This window comes from Hibiscus syriacus, unplaced genomic scaffold, assembly GCF_006381635.1.
Source record: "Hibiscus syriacus cultivar Baekdansim isolate YM2019G1 unplaced genomic scaffold, ASM638163v2 tig00005352_pilon, whole genome shotgun sequence".
NCBI classification, from domain to species: Eukaryota; Viridiplantae; Streptophyta; class Magnoliopsida; order Malvales; family Malvaceae; genus Hibiscus; species Hibiscus syriacus.
The window spans coordinates 91,949-112,757 of NW_024062053.1; the positions used below are offsets into that span (position 1 = coordinate 91,949).

The 20,809-nt window shown below is 34.1% G+C and overlaps 1 protein-coding gene, 2 non-coding genes and 1 pseudogene across 4 annotated transcripts; 3 read left to right on the forward strand and 1 right to left on the reverse strand.

Annotated features, from left to right (window-relative positions):
* The first annotated feature begins 7,434 nt into the window (after positions 1 to 7,434).
* LOC120199128 lies at positions 7,435 to 7,510 on the forward strand. Its single transcript, XR_005523424.1, has one exon. It is a non-coding gene; the product is annotated as a small nucleolar RNA Z267 (small nucleolar RNA).
* A 293-nt stretch (positions 7,511 to 7,803) lies between these two features.
* On the forward strand, positions 7,804 to 7,890 carry LOC120199129. Its single transcript, XR_005523425.1, has one exon. It is a non-coding gene; the product is annotated as a small nucleolar RNA R44/J54/Z268 family (small nucleolar RNA).
* A 4,323-nt stretch (positions 7,891 to 12,213) lies between these two features.
* LOC120199100 lies at positions 12,214 to 15,090 on the reverse strand (annotated as a pseudogene).
* A 1,451-nt stretch (positions 15,091 to 16,541) lies between these two features.
* Positions 16,542 to 20,344, forward strand: LOC120199115 (ribulose-phosphate 3-epimerase, chloroplastic). Of its 2 annotated transcripts, XM_039200313.1 has the most exons (10): positions 16,542 to 16,721; positions 17,498 to 17,609; positions 17,858 to 17,998; positions 18,086 to 18,199; positions 18,814 to 18,892; positions 19,279 to 19,388; positions 19,484 to 19,540; positions 19,801 to 19,870; positions 19,964 to 20,056; positions 20,326 to 20,344. In XM_039200313.1, the coding sequence occupies exons 1-9, from the start codon at positions 16,612 to 16,614 to the stop codon at positions 20,011 to 20,013; spliced, it is 843 nt and encodes a 280-aa protein (XP_039056244.1). In that variant the 5' UTR covers positions 16,542 to 16,611; the 3' UTR covers positions 20,014 to 20,056; positions 20,326 to 20,344. The 2 variants fall into 2 exon arrangements, with proteins under 2 accessions (XP_039056244.1, XP_039056242.1); XM_039200311.1 differs by lacking the exon at positions 20,326 to 20,344 and having other exon boundaries at positions 19,964 to 20,104.
* Positions 20,345 to 20,809: the final 465 nt, after the last annotated feature.

A 20,809-nucleotide genomic window follows, 5' to 3' on the forward strand; every position in this document is an offset into this window, starting at 1 on the left:
ATACTAATTTTAGATTTCTTTACCTCATCGATACCTTCATGAGTGACTTGAAGTTTGTCCCATATTTCTTTGGCGGTTGTACACGATGAAACTCTTCTGTATTCATCTGGTCCAAGAGCACAAAAAATGATATGGATGGCTTTGGAGTTGAGCTGGAACATTCTTGTCTCTCCTTCACTCCACAACCTTGGATGAGTGAGAGGCTTGATGTATCATTCTTCTACAGCATTCCATGCTCCCATGTCACTTGCTTGAATGAAGTACATCATTCTATTCTTCCAATAGGCATAGTTTGCTCCATTGAAGAAAGGAGGCTTGTTGACGGGCATCGAGTCGAGACCGGAGTCGAAGTTTGAAGCGGAGGCCATTGATGACTTTTATTATCGATATAACTCTTCCCGAATCGACTCAATAGGCGATTAAACCTTCAAATGAGTTAGGCTCTGATACCAATTGTTGAGTTAATCGATTGACAGATTTGGCCAAGAGGGGGGTGAATTGGCAATTAAAAATTTGGTGGAAGCTTTTGCAGAAAATTGAAAGTAATTGCACAGCGATTTAGAGTGGTTTGACTTTCTCAATTAATGTCTACGTCCACTACCTTAGCTATCCACACTAAGGATTTTCCAACAAATTCACTAATTTGTTCTTTCTTTTGAGGCCAAAGTGATAACCTTACAACACCCTCAAGAATATACCCCAATTCTTGAGAACACTCTTTCCCAAAGAGAAGATTAAAAATTTGCAAACTTACAAGGAAAACCTCACAAGGTAAGATGTTTGCACAATTCTAGAACAAGAAAAGAACACTCAAAGATAATTACAAATGAGCACAAATAGTGTTCTTGAAAGCAAAATGAATATTGAAAGGAAAATTGGCTTGATTTGCACAAACTTGGTGTTTGATGCTTTCTCTCTTGTTTCTCTATGATTTCTTGTTGATCAAGGGCTTCAGAACTTGTTTAAATACACCTTGAATCACTTATGAACGTTGGGGATGATTAGTGAAGATCATATAGCCGTTTTAGTGTGAAAACAATTAATAAAACAGCTTGGAGCGTGGGGGAATCGGTTCCCCCTCATAGGGAATCGGTTCTCTAAGTGTAAAATTTAAATATTTCGACCGTTGATCAGGGGGGAATCGGTACCCCCTATGGGGGAATCAGTTCCCTCCAAGCATTCTGGAAATCTCGGAGCCAAATCATTCAGGGGGAATCGGTACCCCCTATGGGGGAATCGGTTCCCTCCGAGCATTCTGGAAATCTCGAAGCCAAACCATTCAGGGGGGAATCGGTACCCCCTTTGGGGGGGAATCAGTTCCCTCTGAGCAATCTGGAATTTTTGGCTTTGAAATGGTTCGAAATACTTTGAAAGATTATTTTGAAATTGTTTTAGGATTAAAACTTAATTTTACACTTAAGTAATGATTAAAAATGATTTTTGAAATATTTGGAGTAATGTTTTGATATTCGAATAATTATATCAAATATACTTAGAAAATCATTTGGAAAATCTTAAAATTCATTTAACTTAATTTGTTATATCGAAATATCAAAATGTTTTCAAAATTAAATTATATAGGTCAATGATTGGATCTCTACTTTATCTAATTGCAAGTAGACCAGACATTATGTTTAGTGTTTGCTTATGTGCTAGATTTCAATCATGCCCTAAGGAATCACATTTACTAGTTGTTAAGAGAATCTTTAGACACCTTAAGGACACTCCTAGTTTAGGACTTTGGTATCCTAGAGACTCTAGCTTTAGCTTGCATGCTTTTTCTGATGCGGATTATGGAGGATGCAAATTAGATAGGAAAAGCACCTCCGGTACTTGCCAATTCCTTGGAAATATGATGATTTCTTGGTTTTCAAAGAAACAAAATTGTGTTGCATTATCTACCACTGAAGCCGAATGCATTTCAGCTGGTAGTTGTTGTGCACAATTTTTATGGATGAAACAACAACTTTTTGATTATGGAATTGAAGTTGGTACCATTCCTATCAAGTGTGACAATACTAGTGCTATTTGTCTCGCTAAAAATCCTATCCAACACTCTAGAACTAAGCACATTGAAATAAGACATCACTTCAATAGAGACCATGTCACTAAGGAAGATGTAGTTATAGAATTTGTTGATACATTGCACCAATTAGCGGATATCTTTACAAAACCTTTAGACAAGGAAAGATTTTGGACACTTAGGAGAGAATTAGGTTTGACCAACCTATCTTCACTTAGTGTTTAAAAATAATTTTTAGCACTTTTAAGAATAGATAAAAAAAATGCTTAAAATAATATTTTTGATTGCATTCTTGTTATTAGTTAGGGGGAGTTTATGATTATTAGTGAAAATTAATTGTTTGTTCAAATGATGTTTAATGACAAATTTGATTGTTTGAACATAGTTAATTTTCGAAATATGAGTTGCCAATACCACTAGGATTAATTAATTTAGCACTATTGGATGTTTAAAATACATATTTTTTAAATATTTGGCAGAGGGAATCGATACCCCCATAAGGGAACCGATTCCCCCTTTGAATGGGAACCGATTCCCTCCTCAAGGGAATCGATACCCCCAATGGGTTCTGGATACATCACGACCAGAAAACTCATTCTCTCAAAACCTCTCTTCTTTCTTAAACGTCGTTCATCCTCTCTTTCTCTCAAAATCTCCATTTTTGCCAAAATTATCAAATATAAGTCGGAATTAGATCGTTCTTCAACTTCTAATCCTTGCAAACAACATCACATTCTCATAAAATCCAAATTTTCAAGGTAATATTTCAAAATCCTCTATTTCATTGATTTTTTAACTTAAGACTAGTTTTGATTAGTTCTAAGATGAACATTACATCGGGCATTGGTTATATGATGATTTTACAACCAATTTCGTCAAAACACTCAATTTTTCAAAACTATCTTTAAATTTTGAAATAAAAAAAATCAAAAATTGTTGTTTTAATTGATGTTTTTGATTCAATTATGTTTTCATAAAAACTATACGTATTATGATTTTCAAACATTATTTTCCAAATAATTTTTCAAAACATTGCCCTTTAGGATTTGGTTTAGAGAACCTTGAAATATTGAGGAATCATTTGAGTTTTGGGTTTGATTATATTGCATACATGTGTTTAAATTTGCAGGTTACATATTCTATTTTGATTCTTAAACCATGTCAAATCCTAAACGACCTAGGACATTGTCTAGTAGCTCAAGTCAAAATCGACCTCTTATTCCTCCACCCAATCCAAATAACCCAAATATAACCATTATGAACTCTTGTTTCAATATACCTGGTTGTGGACAAGATCTATACCATATGTACCATACTTGTTTTGAGTCATATAAAATCTGGGAAGAGTGTATCCCTTCGATCCAAGCTATAGAAGATATGGACTTCCAATATCTTCCTACTCTTAAATCCTAGAAGTTTGATAAACTCTTTAAACTCAAACCTTTGGTTTATCATCAATTAGTCCGCATTTTTCTATTCCAATGTGGTATGTGTCCAAAACGAGCTCCGATCTGAAACTATAGGAATTCGATCCTATCTTTTAGGACAATTCATTTTTATTGACTCCGGCACAATCGCTACCCATTTTGGACTAGATAACTCAGGTTTAATGAAAAAGAGACTGTGGATTCACCCTATAAGTCTAAGGATAGTGAGAGTACCCTAAGAACTCATCGTGATAGATTCCTTCATTATTTGATCTCTTGGTGGTTTAGACCATCCAGAGATAAGTACTCCCCCCTTAGGGACATAGATATATGGTCGATATATTATATCCAACATAAAAAGAAGATTAATCTGCCATAGATCATCTTTAGTGAGTTTCCATAAACATTGTTCCTTTCAAGAATATAAAAACCTTGGTTTATGGTTGTCTCCTTGTAATTTGTTTATCAAACTCCATCTTTGGGTCAATGGTCCCGAACTCAGAACTTTTAATTGTGAAACATTTTGATGTTCATGGATTGTTTTATTTTGAGTGTTTGAATTTGTTGGATAATTGGATATTTGAACTTACATGCTTATATATTTGATTTGATTTTCACTTTCATTTATAGCTTAATGTTTATTTTTGCATCATTTACATATTAGTTGCATTATGACCAATTTTTTTTTGCCATTTCACATTGTTTATGAATATTGAATTATGGAACTAATGGCTAATCTTTCTCTTAATTGTGATCTTAGCAGCTTAATCTATATAATTGGCTAAATGATTTCAAAACCTTGTTTAAATTCTTTACAAATGTCTTTTTTATTTAACAAAAAGGAGGAGAAGTGTTAAATGTTTTAAAAGAGGAGTAAGTGTTAAAGTAAGGGGGAGTAATTTTCAAAAACGTCGGTTTTTTATTTCAAAATCTTAAAATTACTAAAATGTTTTGTTATATCAAAAAGGGGGAAATTGTTGAAAACATTTTGATATTTCGATATAACAAATTAAGTTAAAATAAAATTTAAGATTGTGCACAAAGGTTTTCTAAGTATATTCGATATAATTATTCGAATATCAAAACATTACTCTAAATATTTCAAATGTCATTTTTAATCCTTACTCAAGTGTAAAATTAAGTTTTAATCTTAAAACAATTTCAAAATAATTTTACAAAGTATTTCGAACCATTTCAAAGCCAAAAATTTCAGATTGCTCAGAGGGAACCGATTCCCCCCCAAGGGGGTACCGATTCCCCCCTGAATGGTTTGGCTCCGAGAATTCCAGTATGCTCGGAGGGAACCGATTCCCCCCCAGGGGGTACCGATTCCCCCCTTGTATAACGGTCGAAATATTTGAATTTTACACTTAGGGAACCAATTCCCCATAGGGGGTACCGATTCCCCCCACGCTCCAAGCTATTTTATTAAATGATTTCACACTAAAACGGCTCTATTATCTCCACTAATAATCCCCAACGTTCAGAAGTGATTCAAGGTGTATTTAAACAAGTTCTGAAGCCTTTGATCAATAAGAAATTATAGAGAAACAAAAGAGAAAGCATCAAACACCAAGTTTGTGCAAATCAAGCCAATTTTCCTTTCAATGTTCATTTTGCTTTCAAGAACACCATTTGTGCTCATTTGTAATTATTTTGGAGTGTTCTTTTCTTATTCTAGAATTGTGCAAACAATCTACCTTGTGAGGATTTCCTTGTAAGTTTGCAAATTTGTAATATTCTCTTTGGGAAAGAGTGTTCTCAAGAATTGGGGTATATTCTTGAGTGTATTGTAAGGTTATCTCTTTGGCCTCAAAAGAAAGAACAAATTAGTGAATTTGTTGGAAAATCCTTAGTGCGGATAGCTAAGGTAGTGGACGTAGATTTTGGTTGACAAAGTTGAACCACTCTAAATCGCTGTGCAATTACTTTCAATTTTCTGCAAAAGCTTCCACCAAAATTTTAATTGCCAATTCACCCCCCTCTTGGCCGATTCTGTCAATCGATTAACTCAACAACAATGCAACTGAATATCGTAGTATTGTTGGTTCACTGCTTTATATATGTTATACGAGACCAGACATCTCCTTCAGCGTCGGGCAAGTTGCTCAGTTCATGAACTCTCCTAGAGATTCGCATCTTATAGCAGTTAAACGTATACTTAGATACTTGGTTGCTACCTTGGATTTTGGTCTGGTTTTTTCTTCTTCCTATGCGGCCAGTTTGGATGTAGTTGCTTTTGCTGATGCAAATTGGGGCTCCAACGTTGATGATCGATGATCTGTTTTGGGGTATGGAGTGTTTTTAGGGCCATGTTTAATTACGTGGTCGTCAAAGAAACAAAAAACAGTCTCTTGATCCACTGTGGAAGCTGAATACAAGAGTGTTGCAGTTGCTAATGCAGATATAACATGGCTCACTGCTCTTTTGGATGATCTTGGTGTACAACAGAATTATAAGCCCATTGTCTGGTGCGATAATACAAGCATAGTGGCCTTGAGCGTGAATCCGATATATCATGCTCAATCGAAACACATTGAACTCGATATACATTTTGTACGAGAAAAGGTAGCAGCTGGCCAACTTTGCGTTAACTACGTACATGCCATGCACCAGGCTGCTGATGGCTTCACAAAGCCTTTGTATTAGGCCACGTTTGAAGAATTCAGAACTAAAATTTGTGTGCAGCAATGTTAAACATCAGAAGGAAAGTAGGGAGATATTAGAGGTAGCTGCTCATAACTCGTGGAGCTTGCGTCTTGGAGAAGGCAGTGCTGCTGAGCTGCTAATATTAATTGTTAAGCTTAGTTGCTAAGCTGTTATAAAACGGTTATGATTGTTAGATTAACAATATCTGTTAGAACTAGCTTCTAGAATACTTGTGCTGTATATAAACGTCATGTATGTGAGCAGAGAAGGCATCAATAAAATCACTATATCCATTCCTGTGTAAAATCCAATACCGTAGACATTCAGTGATATCATGGATGATTATTTTGAATAGACTACCCGGAAGAGATAGACTTGTTGCTTTTGATATCCAGATTGAGCAGGGATATATGCTATCTAATGATGATCAAGAGTCTAGGAACCGTGTTTTTTTTTGTTGCCCTAGACTACTTAACATGCTGCCTGCAAGCAGTGATCTCCTGGTTATAAGTCGTAACAATTTTCTTTGGTGGTTGTTGGAAAGTCTGACTCCAAAATTTGCAGATCGAGCCATCTTAATTATTTCATCGGCAACGGTGTTGCATCTTCGAGATATATGATTGAAAGTTATCCTCCAATTTCGCTTTATCAAGTTCGAAGTGTGTGTGGCCAAAGATGAGCCACCCCACTGGATTCCTTCCTCTCTCAACATAGCAAGCACTTTGCTATTATCCGTTTCAACAGAAACTACTGCAAGTTCCAAATCTCAAGCCAATTTGAGTCCTAAAATTCTCCATAACTTGGCATCTAACACAGCATGAACCTATGGATTTGACGTAATCCATGTTCTGTTTACCTTCTTCGTCACAAATTACACCCCCACACGCGGTATCCATTCATCATGGTTGATCTTAATTTTTTATTTAACAATATTAAAAATACATTAAATTATAAATATAAAATTCAGTAAAAGGTTTAAGAAAACATTTTAAAAACTTTTATGGTGTGTTTGAAGAACAAATTGAACTTTTGGGTTATATGGGTGTTAAATGAACCCAAATATACGGGCGTGTTTATCTGAATACGTCATTATACAGCCCACTACTCTTCAAACATGCCCCAGATGTTTCCATTTCCATACCATCTCCCTCTATATAAACAACAAGCGAGCCCTACTTTCCCTGCAATCCATCTCTCCGACATAAACCCTACATAGCCACTCGCGCCTCCAAACCCTCCATTCTAACTTGAGTTGATCTCATGATTTGAGTTTTCCTTCTTTTCTGATGTAAAGGCCAGATCTTTTAATGTATATTTTGCCTCCTTACTATTTCCTTTTTGCCTGGGATGGTGTTAAATATACTTCGAGAGATGTTCTTCTCTTTGAAATAATTCAGATCTGAGGCAAAAAGGCTTATTCTTTTGCGTGTTCTAGGGAACCTTAGAATTTGTTATTGAATCTGCATCTACGCTTGAATGTTCGTGTTTAATTAGCTTATGAACGTGCATTTTATTTACCGAGTGAGCTGCATTTTATATGATTTTTCTTATAAAATCTTAATTTTGAGCTTGTTTATTCAATGAAAAGGGCATCTTTTCATATTATATGTTATTTTTTTGTTACAACTGACTGATTCAGAGCCTCGATTTTACAGTTAATTTTTCTAATTTCCATTAAAATCTGTTTTAGTTGTCATATAAATTTGTGCAAGGATGATAAAACAGACAGGGACATCAGAACCCTTTAACGGATGATGAGTTGTCTATCAATGGGAATCTCTCTGATGCACTATCTTTTTTTTTCATGTTGTTATCAAAATTCCTTTTATGTATGCCAATTATGGTTGCATTTAGTTGAAATACTGTGGTTTGTCTATGATTTATCAAAATGCACGTATTATCAGATCAGATGATGATGATATCTGATAATTGTCACTACCTCTGAGACAGACCATATGCATTTTTTTTTATTGATTTTGGTTTATTCTATACAAATATATTCATTAAAATGAATTGCATGTGAGGATAGCAATGTCAAAATACCATCTTTCGGGACTGAATGGCTCTCTGAGCCCTGATGTACCTCTGCGAATCTGAGTCTGCTGTGGTTTCTTGTTCATTGTTCAGATTTTCGGTTTTGCCGACCATGTTTTCATTGTTTTGTTGAATCTTCTTTTTGCGGAATATGTTGGATGCCAGGTTTGAGAAGATAAACTATTTTTGGCTGAGTGCATGTTTGGATATTGTATTTACGCTCTAAACTCGTGAGCATGTTCTCTTTGTTCCAAGTAAATCATATTCTTATCAGGTTTATGCTGACGTTCAAAATTTCTTTACTTCGGCCTTCATATGGAGTAAGCATTTTACCAGCATTTGTTTGTCAGAAAATTTGATTGGTCATTGCATTTTCAAGTAGCATGGTTCTTAAGATGTGTTGTTCACAGATTTTGTATCAATGGTGATGGAAGAAAATAATAAAATTTTGAGAGTAATGATTTTATTGACTGCTCTTGTGCCTAATGATTGTTAAAAGAACGGAGATCAGATGGTGCATTTTGTTGAAGCTTGATTAACGTTTTGAGCTCCAAAAGGGCATCTCATATGATGATAAGATCTTCCATAATCGATATGAAGGCATATCTATATATTGATAAACTTGTTCATTTATGTTCATGAATAAATTTGTATACTCAATTCTCTTTGTCGTTTTATTATTTTACATTTTAAATATAAGTGAAGATAGTGAATACATATATCATAAAATATGAATTTTAAAGAGTTTAGGCAGTGGTGGTGTAATTTTTATTATTTTTCTTTTGCTGGCAAATGAAATTAAAAATTGAATATAAAAATGAAGATAAACAAACATTAAAACAAAGCTAAATGAACACTAATTGCACAATAAACAAACATGTTTATAAACACGATTATGAATATATAAACAAATATGTTTGTGAATATTAAACGAGTGTTAAACGAAAGTGTTTGGGAATGTTAATTGAACAATAAATAAATGAATATTATGATATTAAACAATTAAATAAACATGAATCGAACACAAATTCCTTTAAAATAAATAAATAAATAAACAAGAATATAAAAGGTTATAGAAAGAAAAAATTAATAGTTAATCAAATTCTATTAAGAATTTTATGAATAAAGCTGTAACTTTTTTATTTTCTTAAACAAAAAATAAAGTAAAGGGAGGAGTTATTAATCCTCTTTGGATGAACCCTCTTTCATAATAATCGATGAACCATTTTGTTTCATAGTTTTGCACAACATATCAGATAATCTTCAAAAGAAGGCAACTTTGTTGTTGTTGTGGTTTAAAATATTGAACTTCATTATTTATTTTACTCACCATAATTTTTTTTTTTTAATTTGCTCACTAAACTTTAGATTTCTATGTTTCTCTGAAAATGTTTTCTAGAAAATGTTTTTCGTAAAATGAATTACATCTTATGGAAAACATTTTCTGGTATGGTGTTCAGAAGATGTTGCGTAAATCATTTTTCACTAGTTGATAACTTTTTTAGAAATTATTTATCGTAAATATAAAATATAATAATTAGTATTATTTATTATAAAAACTTAATATTATTATTTTAAAAATATTAAAATAATTTATTTAATACTATTTATGCCAATATTATTATTAAAATATTATTTCTATAATTTGATAAATAAAAATATTAACTATAGTATATTTTATTAAAATAAAAATATGATAAATTATATTGAATATCTATAAAAATAAAAATATTATATTATATTTTAAAATTATTAATAAATATATTTTAAGGGATTTTTATAATATTATTAGACTATTATATTAATATTAAATACATAAATAAAAGCTTTCACTATTAATAATTCAATAATATTATTTTTAAGAAATTAATAAATAATATAACTTTTATTAATATATTATATATTATTAAAAAATAATATAATAGTATCATATATTATTATAATATAATTGATTATATTATTGTAATAATAATAATAATATATTATATTATATTATTAAAAATATTAATAAATATATTTTAAATATGTTAATAATTAATATTTTTATTAAAATGATACTAAAATAACATATTAATATTAAATTTATAAAATAATATTATTTTGATTATTTATGCTTTGAAGTGAAAATTTTAAAAAATGACTCACGAAAAATTAAACCGTTAGTTATTTTCAAGAGTATACAAAAAAAATCTGTTGACTAGAAAAATGTTTTACATTTACTAAGTTGTTTTCCAACCAAACACTGAAAAGTGAGAAAAACATTTTTCAAAAAATGTTTTACGTTAAACAATTGAACCCTAAATATTTTTTTGTCACTCGATCATTTACTTAAAAACAATTGCATGACATGAAATTATTTAATATTAATAAATCCACATCAGATCGACTACATCAGATTTTTAAAAATAAATAAATTACATCATATTTTCAATAAATCTAAAATTTATTCCTAAACCGGTTTGATAAAACACAAAGGAAAAAGATCCAAGTTTATGAAGTGGATATGGATGAGATTAGTCTTTGAAACCTTTTTTTTTCACCTTGGTTGCTTGAATTGGGCAGATTTGCAGGCGAGAGTGGGTGTTGTCTTCAAAACATTTTTTTCATCTTAATGCTTGAACTAGATAGATTTACAAGTGAAAGTGAAAGTGAAATTTGGGTACCACTGAAAATTTCTTCCTTTTCATATTGGTTGTTTGAAGTAGTAAGATTTGCATGCAAGAAAGAATCATGTGTATTATTCAAATGGAGAAAACATTGATTAATGGTTGTGATGTGATTAAATTAAGAACTGTGATCTAAAGTCATCGAAATTTGAAAATTAAGGAGGAGAAGAGTTTAAAGAAGGATTACAAGATAAGAATTTTGAATGAAGTAAAATATGGAGAGAGAAAAAACCTGCGTTTAAACTAATGAGAGAAATGGGGGAGAAAACATGGTGAAAAGAAATGAGGAAAAATATTTTTTATAATAATCAAAACGACCTTGTTTTGCTCCGAATTTAAAACTTTTTAGGAATTCAAAAAAAAATTCAATCTACAAAGTTCAATGAGTAAATTGAAAAAATTTGAAAGTACGGCGAGTGAAATGGGAGAAAGAGTAAAGTTTAGTGAGTAACCGTGCAATTTACCCATTTATTAATCACTGAATATTTGGTATGGTTTCCATTGCATTGATTTAAGCATTAATGATCCCCACTGGATGGTTGAGCAAACGAGACCAACATCATTGGAAGCTGCATTTAAGATTATAAAAACAGATAAGCGCCAATCAAACATTAGTGGAATTCAATGCAACAGCTAAGCTAACCATCTTGAAAAGAGGATCTGTGGATGGCACTATCATCTGCATAACATATGGTTGTTTGCTTCATTAATCATCGCTGATTTATGATATTTCTCTTTTACTCTAGTTGGATTCGCTGCCTCATGACACTGTTATCTTGTTCCAATCATTTTCGCTTTCTGTTTTTTGGAGTTTTAACTCTGTGAAGTTTCTTAAAGTCATTCTAAGACGAGGAAAAAGAAGAAGAGGTTAAGGTGGAGGGCCGGGGATGCTATGGAGATGGGAAAGTAGCTTCTGTTGGTGAAAAGGCATTTGTTTGAAATGATATTGTTTGCAAATATATGGGAAAAGTTCAAGAGCTATGGAACGTTGGCCGTGATGGTATGAACTTCGTTTCAAAGTTGCTTATCGCCAACCCATCCCTATTGAATGTATTGATCGCCTCCGCCGTTTGAATAATATATCTAGCGAGTTTAAAGGAACATGATTCCTAGGCGTGCGGCAAACGAAGACTGACTGTTCCACCATCAGTGCTGTATGTGATTCAGTTTGTTAAACACTACTCCGAGCTCGTTTCCCTGTCTCAAATTTTGTTTGGGGTTTATGTTGCAGGCCTATACAAATGAAGGAACAAGTGAGAATATTCCACCAAATTCGTGGCTGGTTTTTGATGTTGAATTGGTTCAAGTCTGGCTTCATACACCAATTTTGTTTGGGGTAAGTGCGCATGCACACACACATGTATTAATGCATATAGATAATATCTATATAATCTTATAATAAATTTAAATAAAAAATTATAATTATATAGCACTTGATCTCAAATTTGTTGAAATCCTTGTCTAAGATCCAACTCTTGCATAACCCAACCATTGAACCAATTAGCACAAAAATGTTGCAAACTTAAGGGACATTTGATTTAATATTACTTTCTACAACAAAAAAACTGAGCAAAACTATGCTTATAACTCACTTTCTAAGACCCCAACTCATGTCTTCACAGTGCCTTACATGAGGAACCACTGCACCTGTGTCCATGCCTCTTTTGGTTTTACAATCATAAAAGGGCGAAGCATGGAAACATGGCTCCATCGACATGACTCGACGACAAGGCGGAACTGGGGCCGTCTGGTTCTCCGGCTTGTACAGCATCCATGGCTTCAATCCTCCAAGGCTTTGAGCAACAATCGTTGCAAGCACATCCGTCAAGCTCAATAAATACATTTCAGCCCGTGCTTTCCGTTTGTGAAACCGCCTCTCCGTTTGCTGATGCTCTTCATGGCTCGGTTGGTAAAATCCGATGATCTCCCCAGTCGCGGTCGGATGTTCCCAGTACATGTCCCTTAATCTCTCAAAGTAACCCGCACTCAAAGATGTAACCAGCACAGCTTTAGACTTCTGAGATTGATTGGTTATCGGCTTTTCCATGAAGATCTCGGGCAGCAGATTCTTCTTCAAGGCACAAGCAATTATCTGATCAAAAACATGTTCGAATGGACCGGTCCCAGTGTCAAATACTCTGATCTGGATGCCTATCCTTTCATCTGCTTTAGCTAAATAAACTTGATAAGATCGGGTTATAAGTCCCCAAACCTGATTTGTAGGGTGGAAGAGATATCGGCCCAAGAAGTGGAAAACCGTTTCTTTTCTCGGGAAGAGATTACCGAGTTCCTGCTCGAAAGTGGGGATCAAAAAGAGAGATGGGACAAAGTAGTTATCTGATTTCATGATCAACCACGGCACTTCCAGAAGAGAAGTTTGGTCTTCATCACAGAAAAAGAGCTTATCTTGATCATCATAATCATGTACCAGATGGAGATATACGAAAGATGACGATATAGACCTTCCTGAATTAGCAAAAGTGCTATTCTTTAACATTTTTCCATAACAATGAGGTGATTTCTGATCGAAGCTGCCAAATTGACTTGGCAGGGGAAAATATGGAGGGAGAAACCAGGAGACCTCCGGAAACGGTTCACAAAAAAGATCAACCATATCGGTTCCAGGGTCGACGAGGAGGACACGATTTGTAATGAGTGCTTAGAGAAATGCCGAGGCTAGGGTCAGTATCCTATTTCCTAACCAACTAAAGGAAATCCACACCAAATAATTACAATCTGTAGATTCAAGGTGATGTCCAGTCTTGAGCTTTTCCAAAGTTTTGTTATATGATTCGGTATATGGCCCACATTGTTTATGAAGAGCTTCGTAACTCCGTAACTTTGAGATTAGATAAGGTGAAGCTTTATGTAGTGATTCTTTGCGGTATAAAACCGATTGATACCTGCTGGCACAAGATGTTTCATCAAATCTAGCTGCAAGAAGTCCACCTTGCAGTTTATCCTTGGGCACCTCAACAGGCGGAGCATATCATCAACTGGACCTCCGACTGAAAAGGGGGAGAACAAAGATCATTCAAATACATTTAAGAAAACAGCTATCGAAATTTGAGCAAATAAAAGAAATAGGTGAGAACAGAGGAGGGCCATGATTCATATGGAAGCAATTGCAATGCATCTATTCTCAGGCCATAAGTTAACCAAGAAATGAGTTGGAGTTAGGGTAACTTCCATAGTCGATGCAAATTACAAAACAAAGTAGTGGACTTTACATTGAAAGACTAAGAACAATTATATAGACAATCAGTTGGGTTGAGAAAGTAAGGAAGTTGAGAGAATTAAGGTTCGAATTCGAACCCACTACTCCCATTGTGCACTCAAAATTAAAGCAGCAAAAGAACATAGTGCCCTTGAAATGTGTACTGAAATCTGAAAATTTCAACCCACGAAAAAGGGCAGCAAAACAACAGATTCATACTTAAAACAAAAGAATCAATAGATAAAAGCATGGAAATAACAAAATGTTAAAGCAAACTACACAACACTCACGCAATTTGGCACGACAATCAGCCCTATTGTGTGAGACAAACTGATATAGAGGGGAACTTGAGCTTGGTTGGTACCTTGCTTCGCAATGGAAAATACAATGTGGCAACAATACCAGGTAAAGTAAATCTAAAGGACATAATCCATGTTCAAAACATGAGTTTACATTGGATCTAGAATTTCAGCCTTATTAACAGTAGAGACATAGATCCAACAGCTAGGATGAGATTAAGCAACTCAATCATTCAGTTCAAGTAGCCTACCATTTTAGTCATAAACAAGTAAGCTAACAACCAATCCATAAAAATGATTCAGAAATAAAAATCCTTACTTTAAGCCAAAGAAAAACTTTTTAGTTACCTTTGTGCTGTTTGACTTGTTGCTCATTACTCGATTCCAAAGCATCAAGAAAACTAACATCTTAATCAGATTCCAAACCCCCATCGCTGGGTGGGTCATGGAGCACCGCCGAGACCAAGAAAACAACAGAAACAAGCATTAAAGCCAGCACAACGAAACCCATAAACCTCATGGAAGTCAGCCAGCATTTCCTTTCTTGTTGATCTTTCAAGAACGAGGCGAAGGAGGCAGGGTAGGGATCGGATACGGAGGGGTATAGATTAGACTTTAGAGAGATCTTGAGACAAGAATCGCGATAAATATGTTTTTTTTTTTCACCAAAATCTGTCGGTGACTGGGACTGACTGACTGGCGCCTTAAGTTTTTTTTTACATGAATTTGCGGCAATGGATCTCTGTCTTGGACTCTGTCCTCTGTCATCAACCATCATCGTATCCTCATATGTCTATATTACATATATCCAGGATACGCTGTCGTTTGTCTCTAAAAGGGTAAAAACACCACATATCACTAGATTAGTACTAAAATTACAAATGGATCATTAGATTTTTAAAAATTATAAAAATATTTAATTAATCAATTGTTATAAATAACTCATTCTATTGTTAAATATGTAATTTATATTAATTTTTAGTTATAATTGAGTGATCTTATTGCTATAAAATGATTTGGTTTTAATTTAAAACATATGTCTATTTTAACTTTAATGTAATAATTAAATAATTGATATAATAATTGAGATATATATATATATATATATATATATATATATCTATTTGAAGTCTTACTAACAGTTAAATAAATATGACACGTTTCACCCAAGATTATAATAAAAAATAACAATAAATGAAAGTAAGAAACAAGCCAAATATGGGATGTATTAATATAAAATATTAAAAATAAAGATAAATTATATGGTATTTTGATTATAAGATATTATTTTGTTAAGTTTTCTCGATTATTAAAGGTTACAAAATAATTTCTTGATTATAAGATATTATTTTACTGAGTCCTCTAACTCAGGGGCGGACCTCCATGGAGCTCGGTATCCCGGGCAACCCCTCATCCAGGGGTGGACCTCCATGGTGCCCGGGGTATCCCAAGCAACCCCTCCACAAGTGTCACCCCTAATCCAAGTGTTAACCCTCAAAAGTGCCACCTTTGGGGCTCTTGCAACCCCTGACGAAGGCTCCTGAGTCCGCCTCTGCTCTAACTATTAGAAGTTACAAAATGGTCACCTAACTATTCATATTTTTTAAACTTATTTTTTCGTTAAAAATTGATGGTTGTCTAAGCTTAACGTTAACCTATGAACTCTGGTATGATAAAATTAAATTTTACCCAAAAATAATAAAAACATGAGAGAGTCTTTTAAAGAATTTAGGTTGAAATGGAGAACAATTAATTATTTAGTATTTGTTTTTGAACCATTACGAAAAAAAACTAAAATAATATAAGAACAACCACTACCACAACTATATTAATACAATACATAGACCTATCCGAATTTGACCTTGTGTTTATTTTGATAATATATATTATTATAAATTTCTCTCATTCCAACACTTTTAACACTCCGCTTATGGTTGAATATGAATGGCCAAAGGAACAAATGGCTAAAGTTACAGCCTTTATTTGAAGTTGCAACGCAAATCAGAAGGTGGCCTAATCCCCCAGCGAAACACCATAACTCACCATTATGGAACGTCAGCCAACCGTTGAAGATAACCACAAATCAGCACCACACGTGTCATCATTACATGAATCCATTCCTAATTTGTTTTTTCCAGATTTCTTTCCAAGTCTTTGCTGCTGTTTGCTTGCCTTGCTGTTGCTGTTGTTGTTGGTTGTGAGTTTTTAACATTAAAAGCTTTCACTACCAAACCACCACCACCAACTCCCCCTTTGTAGATACAAAACATAAGAGAGGAAAAATATAAGGCAAAAGATGTCGACAGCTTCCTCACTGTGCTCTTCAACCCAGATTAATGGCTTTGGAGGGGGACTCGGGATTCTAAGGTCCCATGTTTCTCAACCCAAGACCCTTACTTTCACGAGGTATTATTCTTTATTTTATTGCATTCTTTTTCTTGGATTCTTTTTAGCTTTTTTGTTTTCATTATAGTTTTAGATGGCAAAAAGAGGCAAATTTATGGGTGTTGGAAATAAAATCCAGTTCAGAGTTGTTGAAATTTCTTGATGTTTGATATAAGAAATCTGAATATGCAAGTTGGTGAAAGTTAATTTGTATGGTTGGTGTTTACTTAGGAGCGAGATTGTTGATTTATTTTCAGTTTTTCACCTTGTTCTTGCGCTCAAAAATTGCATTGAAAGTTTTAAACTTTTAGCACATTTTTCAAAAGTTTACGCCTTTCCCTCGATTATTTCAGATAGAATGCAGGCGCTGGTGTCATATTTATTTGATATAAGTAGCAGATACGGTTAAAGTTCTTAGCAGTAACATTTAATGCCCATTTACCAACGATTTAGAATGCATCAATTGGTTTACAGGGACAGTAGTTCTGCTCTCATTGTTCTTAGTGAGGGGAGTATGTTTAAAATGTCTTTCTTAGTTTAAACAATCTGAACTTTTAGCAAAATCTTAAGGCTATTGTCATTTTTTTAGAAATTATGTTTCTTCTATTTCGGAATATATCTTGTACCTCTGGTGTTATAATTACATTGTGTTTGTCTTTGTACATAATAGGGTTAGACATTATTTGATAAGAAATTCAATAAATGTATACTTTTGATCAGATTTGAGTTTTTCTTTTTCCAGGTCTCATACAATGTTTTAATATGCTATTACATATCTTTGTGTCTGAAATTGTTAGGAGGAGAGTTTCTACAGTGAAGGCAACAGCTCGAGTCGATAAATTCTCTAAAAGTGATATCATTGTTTCTCCATCTATTCTCTCTGCTAATTTCGCAAAGCTGGGGGAGCAGGTTCGTTATTATTATTATTTTACTATTGATTTTCTTGTAAATTATAACATTCAAATATGCAACATGTTTCTGGAACAAAGACAATGGATGGTCTGCATTACCGTTTGGGTATTTGACTTTATGCCAATGTCAATAGTAAACATGTTAGCTATGCCCTATGTTAGCTGCTCTTCTCTTGCATTAACTCCATGACATTTTGAACTCAGTTTGGAGCTAGCTTCTGAAGTTTGACTTTTGTGATTTTCTAGGTAAAAGCAGTAGAAGTGGCAGGCTGCGATTGGATCCATGTTGATGTCATGGATGGTCGATTTGTTCCAAACATTACAATTGGACCTCTCTTGGTTGATGCTTTACGACCTGTAACGGATCTTCCGCTCGATGTGCATTTGGTATGCTTATTTTTTTATTTTTTTGCATATCTTATCATTAAGCAGCCAGTATTATTTATTTGCTAACCTCATATGGATGCATTGCAGATGATTGTGGAACCTGAGCAACGAGTTCCAGATTTTATCAAGGCTGGAGCAGACATCGTTAGTGTTCATTGCGAACAATCTTCAACCATCCATTTGCATCGTACACTTAATCAAGTTAGATTTTTCTTTATCTGAGCCTTTCTCCTATATATTCCGCAATAAAAATGAGGTAACAGCAGCTTATCACACCCTACTATTGATACATACAAGATGTGAATGAAGTCTATCAAATATTATATTCAAATCAAGTAAAGCCCAAACTCGATTGCATTCATAGAAATAAGGTCAGATAGACTAGAAAAGTAAGCCTTGTTTTCTAATGTGCGGTTTCATGTGGATGCCGTCATCTGGATTAATTTTAGAATCACTACATGGATGCCTGCTTTAGGTTGAAAACCAGCATCGAATAAATTTTTGCGCAACCAATCTTTTATGGTATATCTGCACTTTATGCCACATCATACGCTGATACAGGAATGTTTGGAATCACTTAGGAACTTGTATGATTTCGTAGAATTCATCCTATCAAGCTAGTTCATGTTTTGAACTTATGTCCTAGCTATTCTTCAAACACATGATAAAAGAATTATGCATTGATGCATGATCAGGACGTTTGCAATGGCTGCACAATTTCTGTTCTGTTTTCGCACCCTATTTTCGGTGTTACAGCTTTTTGAGTATTAAGTTTTCCACCCCCACTCGTACCTTAAAATTATCTTGTTGTATAGATAAAAGATCTGGGTGCCAAAGCTGGAGTTGTCCTAAACCCTGCAACCCCACTTAGTACAATAGAATATGTACTTGACGGTGAGTTTTTTGTTTTGTTTTTTTATCTTTCTATTTCTTTCTGCAAATTCTTTTCATTTTGTCAAAGGAAGATTCCTACATGGCCTATTTCCTACCAGAGCCAAATGGCGAATCTAAACCGGGCACTGCCTATAGGAAACTTGGAGTAAAAGATGTAGGATTATTATTTAATACACTTGACATCATCTGAACACTGCCAGTGGAATAATATCAGAATTTAATCAACTCATAATGTAGACTTCAAGGCCTGCTTGTGTTACAACACCACAACAATCAACAATTATGCAGATCCGTCACTGCATTGTTCTAACATCTAAAGATTTTAGGAGTTCATTGGCTAAATAGAAGGAAATTGATATGATAACCTCTCATTTGTGTTTGGACAGTGGTTGATCTTGTCTTGATTATGTCGGTCAACCCTGGGTTCGGTGGGCAGAGCTTTATCGAGAGTCAAGTCAAGAAAATCTCGGACTTGAGAAGAATGTGTGCAGAGAAGGTATAAATAGCTCCCATCTCTGTAGCCTGTAGGTATCATCTAATGTTTTTGTGCTTTAAGGTCTAGTGGCATTTCATTTTATATTTCCTATGCAGGGAGTAAACCCATGGATTGAAGTGGATGGTGGAGTTGGTCCTAAAAATGCATATAAGGTACCCCATTAGAGCCACATGGTTTTCCTTTCAGACAACATGCATTTATACACTCTATACCTATGTTACTCGAATTTGGGTGTGAGTACCAGAAACAGATTTGTTGATGTCCCTTGGTGTCATGACATCCTTTAGAGGAGGAAAGGGTTAGAGGGTACCGGACTTTGGTTTCTGATGCGGGCTTCAATGCTTAACTCGGTACCGAAGTTGACGATATCTGTTTATGAAATATAAATTGAATTGTTATCCATTGCTGGCAGGTTATTGAGGCTGGAGCTAACGCTTTAGTTGCTGGTTCAGCTGTGTTTGGAGCCAAAGATTATGCAGAAGGTATGAATGGGGGAATTATTTATTAGTATTATTTTCTGTGCATGTAATTGGAAGAGATTTTAAAGAATTCTTGTGGCAAGAACAATTTAACAGCTATTAGAGGAATCAAAACCAGCAAAAGAGCAGAAGCAGTGGCTGTGTGATTTATGGTCTGCTTGGCTCCAACGTGTGATATCTGTATCTGCATTGCAATGAATGATACCCTAAAACTTGATAGAATTTTGCTTGATTATACATTAAGAAGTGTCAAAGCATGCCTAGAACATATTTTACTCAGACTCGGGGGTGTCGGATACAAGTTCAATACCGGTGTATTCAACTTTGTTTTTCTCCTTTTCAAGTTTTTCCATGTATTTGGACTCGGGTACTCGAGCAAAACAAAGACTCAAAATTAAAGACCCAACAACAAGCTTTTGTAAGTTCTCTTGTATAATTTGGTATGAATGTCTTCCCTTTTTGCAGATAATATGCATGAGATTGTCATTTAAGAAGCGAAATATCACTATCGTATCTGATTCTGAATTGCTTGGTTTGAAACATACTAGGTGTTTCTTAGGATTAAAATGATTCATCTGTAGATTTCATACATAAATGTTGAACACAAATAACTTTGTCAAAAAAAGAAAAAACATAACTCATTCTGCATACAAATTATTGTTCCACAATGGATCACTTGTAGTCGCCGTTATCGACGTGAAACGTATGCTGGCACTCCTTAAGCAACGCTTACCTATTGCTACACCATAAACAAGAGAGAGAGAATAAAGACTACTTATTGTTCTGCGAATTACGTGCAAAACAATGCCTAAACGAGCAGTAACCATATAAGTATGTTCTCAATATCTGTGTATTCAATGATTAAAATATAATACATAAGTGATTGAAATGTAACTTTATTAAATTGGATATACAAAAGTGAACATATTTGGAACAAAGATG

Excerpts from the sequence above, each read along its gene's own strand:
- LOC120199115 (XM_039200313.1), top strand. The coding sequence starts at position 16,612 with ATGTCGACAGCTTCCTCACTGTGCTCTTCAACCCAGATTAATGGCTTT. Across the intron at positions 18,893-19,278 it reads AATAGAATATGTACTTGACG|TGGTTGATCTTGTCTTGATT; the intron begins GTGAGTTTTTTG and ends GTGTTTGGACAG. Across the intron at positions 19,541-19,800 it reads GTCCTAAAAATGCATATAAG|GTTATTGAGGCTGGAGCTAA; the intron begins GTACCCCATTAG and ends CATTGCTGGCAG.